The 10000-nt window shown below is 45.3% G+C and overlaps 1 protein-coding gene across 1 annotated transcript in view; it reads left to right on the plus strand.

The window, feature by feature from the left end:
* Positions 1 to 10000, plus strand: part of dok4 (docking protein 4) — a 123118-nt gene that overhangs the window by 69675 nt on the left and 43443 nt on the right. The window contains exon 2 of the mRNA XM_063188041.1: positions 4956 to 5603. Within this exon, the coding sequence (XP_063044111.1) occupies positions 5538 to 5603 (66 nt within the window). The 5' untranslated portion in view covers positions 4956 to 5537. The remainder of the gene's footprint in view (positions 1 to 4955; positions 5604 to 10000) is intronic.

A 10000-nucleotide genomic window follows, 5' to 3' on the forward strand; every position in this document is an offset into this window, starting at 1 on the left:
TTTTAAGAGCATTCAGGAATCGTTTGCGGGCATGTCATGTAAATTGCAGTGGGATAGGTTTCATTCAACAATAACATGTTAAAAAAAAACCCAGCTTAGTCTAGTGACTAGGTCCTGAAGATTAGATTTAGAATACACCTCTCTCTCTCTCTTTCTCTCTCTGTGTCTCTCTGTCTTTCTCTCACACACACTCTCTCTCTCTCTCTCTCTCTCTCTCTCTCTCTCTCTCTCGCCCTCTGTGTGTGTGCGTGCGTGCGTGCGCGCACATATATATGGATGTGTGCCTGCAGGTACAGTATCTGTGTACAAACTCTACAGCATGTCAGGCATTTGCCATCCTCCTCTGGTCTGCTTCGGCCTTGACTGGGGTATCCCTGTGGGAAGAGGTGAATTGATTCAGTTCATCTTTCTTTTCGAGCGTGTGTGCATGCATGCATGTAAGTGTTCGTGTGTGCATGCATGCATGTAAGTGTTCGTGTGTGCGTGTGTGCGTGTGTGTGTGTGTGTGTGTGTGTGTGTGTGTGTGTGTGTGTGTGTGTGTGTGTGTGTGTGTGTGTGTGTGTGTGTGTGTGTGTGTGTGTGTGTGTGTGTGTGTGTGTGTGTGTGTGTGTGTGTGTGTGTGTGTGTGACTGTCTGATTGATTCAGTTCATCTGCCTTTGATTTGTGGGCAGCTATTCTCCGGCTGCCATTTAAGTGTAGTGTGAGTTTTTATCCGGTCAAGGACTCCGATCCTCACCTCCATCATCATGTCACACTGTGCCAACTACAAGGTCTTCTCTTTTCTTTTCTTTTCTTCTCTTATCTTCTCTTCTCTTCTCTTCTCTTCTCTTCTCTTCTCTTCTCTTCTCTTCTCTTCTCTTCTCTTCTCTTCTTTTCGCGTCTCTTCTCTTCTCTTCTTTTTTCTTCTCTTCTTTTTTCTTCTCTTCTCTTTTTCTTCTCTTCTCTTCTCTTCTCTTCTCTTCTCTTCTCTTCTCTTCTCTTCTCTTCTCTTCTCTTCTCTTCTCTTCTCTTCTCTTCTCTTCTCTTCTCTTCTACAAAGGTATCAGTCCATTGTGTCCCAGCCACTTCCTCCAGGGGGTTGGGTGTGTGTGTTGGGAGTGGAGAACATTCTGGTGCCCTTCAGAATAAAGTTTCCAAGATCACTGCGAGACTAGAGAATTTGTCTTTGCCCTCCTCCCCTGGAGCGCTCTTGTCGTTCGTTTGTTCTTTCGCTCTTTAGTTCTTTCATTCTTTCATTTTAACTCTGGGCAGATCAGCAATCATGCTTCCACGTACGGTAGCTTGGCCCTGCATTGCATATGATGAATGAATAAGTGCCACACACAGCCAAGTTTGTAACTTCACAAACTTTCCGTCCCCCTTCAGAAAGAAAATCCTTGAGAAATAACCCTAGCTGTGGTGTCGTAATAGAAGGGGAGACTGCATAAAATAGCCTCGGTGATCAGGGAATGGAACTGTGTGTGTGTGTGTGTGTGTGTGTGTGTGTGTGTGTGTGTGTGTGTGTGTGTGTGTGTGTGTGTGTGTGTGTGTGTGTGTGTGTGTGTGTGTGTGTGTGTGTGTCTGTGTGTCTGTGTGTGTGTGTGTGTGTCTGTGTGTGTGTGTGTGTGTGTGTGTGTCTGTGTGTGTCTGTGTGTGTGTCTGTGTGTGTGTGTGTGTGTGCGTGTGTGTACTGTGTACTGTGTACTGTGTACTGTGTGTGTGTGCCACTTTCAAAAACCTACAGTAGCCCCATGAGTGATTAGCCAGGCTGTGTGGCAGCTAATGAGGGCCTTGTTAAAGTTTAATGGCGGCCGGCGCACTGCTCTGCTCTGCTCCACTGTAGCCGGGCAGATTTACCGCCTCGCCTCTACACGCTCCATCCTCAGGGAAATGGGAACTCTCATAGGAGAAGGGAGTGTGGGGAAGAATGGACATGGATGATGATGATGATGATGATGATGATGATGATGATGATGTTAATAGGATGATAACGTTGTTGTTGTTGTTATTGTTGGTGTTGGGCATCGACAATGGTAGTGATGATGATTACGATGACGACGGTGATGATGATGATGATGGTGTGTGATAATGTTGTTGTACATTGATGATAGTGATGATGATGATAATGATGATGGTGGGGGGATGATGGGTGATAATAATATTGTTGTTGATGTATACCAATGATCGTAGTGATGATGATGATGATGATGATGATGATGATGATGATGATGATGATGATGATGATGATGATGATGATGTGATAATGTTGTTGGACATCGATTATGGTGGTGGTGGTGGTGATGATGCTGCTGATTATAATGATGGGGTGATAACATTGTCATTGCTGTTGTTGTTGGATATCGATGGTAGTGATGATGATGATGATGATGATGATGTGTTTGTTTATGTTGTTTTGGTCACCAATGACATTCCTCAAGGAAAGCTCCTGTACACTGTTTTCATTTGAAATATCTATTTGCCAAAATGAGCAAAGTAAATACTGCAAATGAGGACAGTGTGTGGAAGCTATCTTTGTAGACAAAAAGTATGACCCTTTGTAGCTCCTCCAACCCACTTGTAAATGGTTGTGTACAAGACGTTTTCCCTTTTTTCGTCCAATATGGCAGTCCCTCATTTTGTATGTGTAAGACAGTACACCTGCACTCTGAGAATGTATTTATTCTACACGTAAAATAACTACTATAGTGCAGCTGGACAATGAGTAGGCCTGTCACGATAACAAATTTTGCTGGACGATAAATTGGCCACGAAATTATTGTGATAAACGATAATATTGTCTTCTCGGTCATTTTAAGAAATATAATGACAATGGGATAGAAATGCGAATACACCCTTTCTAATTTTGAAAGCGTCGCAGCAGCGGGTGATAGATAGAGGGCTATATAGAGAGATAGACAAGGTAGACAGACTGAAAATTAAAGTACACCAACGTTTAAGCATCATTGCGCTGACTGAAATGTGCCTATCGATATTCAGTCTTAAAGAGAGTGACGAGGAAAACAAAGAAGCATGCAATAACTTATTGTGGCAAAATGTTATCATGCTTGTAAAAACTTATTGTATGATATATTGACTTATTGAATATTGTGACAGCCCTAACAATGAGTAATTTACATTCGTACTGCACATTGGAATGACTACCCTTGTAGGCTTGTCTTGTTTTTCTTTTTCTCAAGACACACTAACTGAGAAAATTGAGCTATAGCGTGAAGGCTGGGGGCTTCAAGTAGTTGCCTATGCTGTGCTGACAGCGACAGCGACAGCAACAGCAACAGCGACAGCGAGTTGCCAATGGTGGGAACGTGGGACCAAATGGGCTCATGATTCAGAACAGCAGGAATGTGCTTGACCGTAGCGTTAGCTTCAAATGCTACCTTAGTCCCAGGCCCTTAATTGCCTGTGGCTTTAACGTGGTCTTTCCATGGTAGCGCTAGTTCCACCCGCCCGGTTCGGCCCAGCACACAAACATCCTGTGTAGGGCAAAGGTGGAAATGGAACTGGCCTTGACCCCAGCCACAGAATGGCATGTTTTGCTGCGTTTAATATGGCGAGTTTAACGGCTATTACGTTGGGGTTTTTTCCACCGTTTTTTTTGGTGTGCCCTATTTCTAATTGGCCTATATACACGGCTGTTCTCTGCAGGGGCAGAGGAAGAAGTGGGTTGTAGAGGATATGCAAGGTTGGCATTTTTTTACACACATAGGCAACACATTTCTGCAACTGATGCATTTAGAGTATTCCCATATGTTTACTCTCTATATAAATATATATGCCTTCTCCTGACAGGGGCAGTTAAAGCTAATAATCTAGTTTTCCGAGAATGCCGCGTCATGACGTTAAACGTCTGACTGGAAACATGGAGCCCCTTGCGTGGTGTTTGGGCCGCCCCACTGTCTACAGTGGCTCTCAGCAGGGCCGCTGCCAGCCTTAGATGGGTCCAGGACAAAGTCATCTGAAAGGGCCCCCCATCTATACATAATGAGATCCAATTCTGGACCCTCTCTGTCCCTGGGCCCAGGACAACTGTCTCCTTTGTCCCCCTGTCTGCAATGTGTCCGGGTAGTACAGCCTGTAGACCTCAGAGGGCCATACAGTACGCGTGCAGGCTGCTGCCTGGTTTCTTCACAAACGCTTGGCGCATGCACACAACGCTAGACTGCTCATTAGATGAATGGGGCTTAGTGGGAAAGCACGGACCCCAAAGACTATAATTATGTATCATAATCCTGCATGCACACAAGCTCTCTCTCTCTCTCTCTCTCTCTCTCTCTCTCTCTCTCTCTCTCTCTCTCTCTCTCTCTTTCTGACACACACCCACACACAAACAGAAAAAACGTGGTCAGAACCCATTGTTTGCTTCTGACTGTGCTGTACTGTACTTTTTCTGTTTCATTTCTTCTCTTTTCCTCTACTCTCTGTGGCAGTCCCCTGCTGAATGTCCCTCTCTCCCCCCCTCTCCCTCGCTTGTCCCAGTTCCACTGACCCCAAAAGCGTGGGCTGTTTGACAGAGCCGTGTCACGCAGAGGCCGGGCTGCTTGCCTGGGATGGGGATGGGGATGGGGATGGGGATGGGGATGGGGATGGGGAATGGGGATGGGGATGGGGAATGGGGATGGGGATGGGGATGGGGAATGGGGATGGGGATGGGGATGCAATGGCAGAGGGAGTGGGGGGAGGGGGGGGTGGGGGTGAGGGGGTGGGTGGGAGCAGAGGAGTATGGCTAGGACTTGGGGTGAAGGTAGGGGGTGTCTGGCCTGCATGGTAAATAATGTATGATAATGCTTCGTGTCTGTGCGAGTCACTGCTATTCTGCCCTGACATTTTATATAAATAATAGATTTCCCTTCTTTTCCCTCCCCTTCTCTCTCTCTCTCTCTTTCTTTCTCTCTCTCGGCCTACCTCTACATTCGTTTCTCCCTTTCTCTCTCTTTCTCTCTCTTTCTGAAACACACAGGTCGTTGAAAAGAGGATGCTGAGAATCCCGCGCATGGCGATGATGAGGGAGTGAGACTCTGGCATTGCATCAGGAGGAAGCAAGGAGAAGCAGGAAGCAAACAGCAACAGAGAAAAAAAGAGAAGAGAAAAGAAAGAGAGGAACAAGGAGAGGAGGGGGAGAGTGGAGTCCACCTGTGCCAGTGCCAGCACTCAGCCTTCGTTGTGGAGAAAGAGGAAGATAGAAGAAAGTGTACGAGTAGGAGGGGGAGAGAAGAGGGAGACGAAGAGAAGAAAGAGAGGAGGAGGAGAAAGAGAGGACAAGAGAATAGTGGAGAAGAGGAGAAAGAGGAGAGGTGAAAGAAAGGAGTAGAAGACGGAGGAGAGAGGAAAGGGAAGAGAAGCATATATACAAGAGAGAAAGATAGAAGAAAAAGAGAAGACAAGAAAGAGAAGAGGAGGAGAAAGAGAGGAGAAAGAGAGAGGAGTGGAAGACGGAGGAGGGAGAGAGGGGTGTTCAAGAGGGGTAGCGACGGCCACCTCTGCCACTGCCGGACTGGATGGTCCGCCCCGTCCACGCCGCCTGGACCCGGCTGCCCCAGAGATGGCCTCCAACTTCAACGATATAGTCAAGCAAGGCTACGTGCGCATGCGGAGCAGGAAACTGGGGGTGAGTACGCAACTGACCCTTGACCCTTGACCTTTGTGTGTGTGTGTGTGTGTGTGTGTGTGTGTGTGTGTGTGTGTGTGTGTGTGTGTGTGTGTGTGTGTGTGTTTGTGTGTGTGTGTGTGTGTGTGTGTGTGTGTGTCTGTGCGTGCGTGCGTGCGACCGTGCGTGCGTGCGTACCGGTACTTGAATATTATGTGAATAAATTCCAAAGGCTTCATGGGAAGCATAACAGTTTGATACGTCAGCCTGCATGGTGCTCACTGAGTCATGAGCTCTCTAGTGCTGTGGATCATATACACAGTGGACTGGGAAGTGGCATACGAGATGCTGTTGTAGCTATTGTCTTGTCCCTTGGTGCTTGCAACCAGACCAAAAATAAAAGCAGTAGACACAAAAACGACAATGCTCATGATCCTTAAAGAACTCCTGTGATGTCTGATTTTAGACAGAAAGCAAGAAAGCAAGAAAGAAAGCAAGAAAGAAAGAAAGACAGAAAGAAAGAAGAAAGGAATTTAATTTATAAAATCCTTCATTTACAAAGTTACATATTACATTATTAGGTTAAAACCACACTCTACCCAGAAGAAAGAAAAGGATGAGGGCTTTAAAGAAAAAGAAGAAAGGAAAGGAATTAAAGAAACAAGGGAAGGAAGAAAGAAAGTAAATGAAATGGAATTTGGGTTGCAAGAGATGTAAAACTAACTTTTTTGATAGTGTAGATGAAATGGGCTGCTGAGCGAATGGAGTGCACCACAGTGATGAGCGCTCTCAGTGGAACATCCTCCCATTCATCTTCACACAGACATCACACACACACACACACTGGCACACACACATGCACACACACACACACACACGCACGCACGCACACACACATGCATGCTCAAGCACACACACACAGGCACACACACAAACACACACACACACACACACACACACACACACACACACACACACACCACACACACACACACACACACACACACACACACACACACGCACACACACACACACACACACACACACACACACACACACACACACACACACACACACACACACACACACACACACACACACACACACACACACACACACACGCACACACACAGAGGCGTCCCACTGTGGGTTCCTCTCCATGACTCAGAGCGTGACTCATGGACTCATTAGCTTGTCGGGCTATGATGAAGCAGGGTAATGAGATAATTAAAGATTTATGCCCCGAGATTTGCTGAATGGGAGAATTATTAGAGAATCTAGCCGGCAGATTTAAGGGATCGCACACGGATTCCTCTCCTCTGGCATGGCAGGGCACCGTGCCGCTGTGCGGCTGCTCTCTGAGCTCTGAGCTCTGAGCCTGAACGTTTGGGGTTTTGTTACTCTTTTGCTGTGCAATCTCTCTCGTTATCTTTCTTTCTCTCTGTCTCTCTTTGTCTCTCCTTTCCGTTCTTACACTTGGGAGGTCACACTGTTCAGCTCTCTCTCTCTCTCTCTCTCTCTCTCTCTCTCTCTCTCTCTCTCTCTCTCTCTCTCTCTCTCTCTCTCTTTCTGTCTCTGTCTCTCTCTCCGCCTCATACTCTGTCTCTCTCTGTCTCTCTGTGTCTGTCTCTGTCTCTGTCTCTGCCTCTCTCTCTCTCTCCGTCTATGTCTCTGTCTCTGAATCTGTCTCTGTCTCTGCCTCTCTCTCTCTCTCTCTTTCTTTCTCTAAGTAGCGTATAAGTGGGGTAGCAGGTAAGAGTATCGGCTGAAAGCTCTCATTCAAACTTAATGAACTGGCCTTCTAAGCCGTTCAGTGGTGAATACAGGTCAGTGAGCAGGTGGGCGGGTAGGCAGGTGACATAACGAGGCATGTACTGTATGGGGTGACTTGTGCCACGCTTGTCAATCATCTAGGCAGGTCTAAAAGTCAGCAATAAAAACTTTAACATTTCATTTGACATTGTCTACATAAGGGTCATGTAACCGTCATAACAATGACATAACACATGTCAAGAACATTAATGACACATTATTGATATCTACTGTAGCTCACGTTTTATGGGTGTCATGACATACCAAATGACACATGACTCATGACAGCAATCATAAACATGAATACTGTGTCATTAATGTTTGGGACAATGTGTCATGTCGTTCTTATGATGGATACTGTATGTAAACCTTCAAATATTGTGGTCAAATCTTGTTTCTTATAAGTGCCGCATGACTTCTGGCTGACCATTAAATAAGGTAGGCCTATATAAAATTAAAAAATCTGCTATTTCCACAAGGTCTCAGTGTTTGATACTCTGGAAACTCAGTATGCTCCTGGAAAGGTCAGGCAATTCATAATGATCATAATACACTTTATTATAAGTGCCTTTCAAAGCACCCAAGGACACCAAGATAATGAAGCAATAAAGCACAGAGAAGGCTAACCAAATCGAAATGGCCGGTTGCAATAACAGTGAATGTGCTTAATGGCACAGGAGAGTAATTTGAGTCTGAAATTCCCAACCATGCATGTCCCCCATTAGAATAATAATAAAATACAGTAGGTCAAGATGGTTCATGAATATGGAAAGTGGACCACACATCATGTACATGCACACATCGCATCTGTGTGTAATTTAAAGCAAATAGAAAATAGTTTGTTAACGGGCAGCACAATTTTTCATAATCAATGGCAACAAATGTTAAAAGGCATGGAGAAAGGATGATTGGATTGTGTGCTAGAATACAATAGAGCAGAGTAGAAAAGAGACAGCATATAAGCCATGAGAGTGAATAACTACTCTCATACGTACATCCTCGCACATGACCTTTCTCAAGTGCTCCTGCTACCGATGCTCCGGGGAAACTAGCACCAACTAACACTAAGTTGCTTGACTGTGACTAACGCACCATCACCCTCTGTGGAGAATATCATCAGCTAAAGCAGGGGTGGGGAGCCTATGTTTCCAGGGCCGTTTATGGCCCCTGAGGCCATCTTATCCTTGCCTGGCTCTTGCCCGACCTGTATTCCCGCGCAGCTTCGTGAGCTCCACTACTAGGTCTTGGAGCATGTAGCAGGATTCCATTTCTCCAGTCAAAAAATAATCTGAGCATTTGTTGCTTGAATATCAACAAATTCCTTCAAAACAGTTTTCTGTTGATCTCTAAGTGTCAATTTAGTATATAATATGTCCTGTGACTCCTCAATGCGAGATTCCATTAATATTAAAGTAATGCTTTTAAATAAAATAAATTGACTGGAGAAATTGAATCCTGCTACAGTCTCCCAGACCTCTGTGTGTGTTGAGTAGAGATGCACCGGATCCTGATTTTTAGGATCCTGCCGGATACCGGATCCACTGCTTAAGATCCTGCCGGATCCGGAACCGGATCCCGGATCCTACGAAAGGGTTGAAACACATAGCCTACTCACACACGTTGGCCCTTTTTATCACGTTGGCTCAAACTATTTTGACTTAAAAGCCTCGGCTACCGGATCCTGGATCCTGGAACCGGATCCGGATAGTCTGAAAAACCCTATTATCCTGCCGGATCCGGAACCGGATCTTGGATCCTGTACATCTCTAGTGTTGAGTGCCACCAGGGGGCTCCAGAGCTACACACACAGAGAGGTCTGGCAGGAACCTGGGTAATATTAATGTTATACAGTTTCACATGAAATTTGATGTTTTGTCAAGAACTCTTGCAAATAAACATTTACAATGCTATTAAGTTATATTTTCAGGGGACCTAGTGAAGGTGGGGTCTGTTGTAAAGGTGGCCACCTTCAATTTAGGTCTAAAGTGCAGGGGGAAATCCTGGTTTGTGTTCATAGTACAGCCCTGGGAGAACTTTTTAAAATTTGAAGTGGCCCTCAAATTAAATCGATTCCCCACCCCTGAGATAAAGGTAATGCAATACCAAATGCAGCTACAATATCAAAGACCTCATTTCCCATCTTCGGATCATTTTACACCAGCTTCTAGTAAGTACCAGGTTGTATTAAGAATATGTAATCACCGGAGTACATATTATTACTAGAACACATCTATGCACAGGATTAGGACTGGGTACCGAAATTCAATTCTTTGAAGGAACCGAATTAAAAGCTAAGGTTCTACTTGGAATCGAAACGTGCCTTGTCTGTCGGTTCCACGTTTCGGTTCCTGAAGTCTGACTGTCAGAGCCATCAAATGTGTTTAAGCACGCGGCCACAAGTGTCACAAACTGACCACGCTCCTCCTCTTCCCGTTTCGCACCTCATTTAAACGATTGATAAGACAGCTGATATTCAACCAGCTGATTGTACTATTGAGAAACAAAAACATGCCGTCGAAAGCGTGGCTATATTTCAGGAAAGTAGATAAGGAAGGAGCGCGCTGCAATAGCCTATCTGCGATAAACTAGGCTATCATGCAAGAATG

Source organism: Engraulis encrasicolus, chromosome 22, assembly GCF_034702125.1.
Source record: "Engraulis encrasicolus isolate BLACKSEA-1 chromosome 22, IST_EnEncr_1.0, whole genome shotgun sequence".
NCBI lineage: Eukaryota > Metazoa > Chordata > Actinopteri > Clupeiformes > Engraulidae > Engraulis > Engraulis encrasicolus.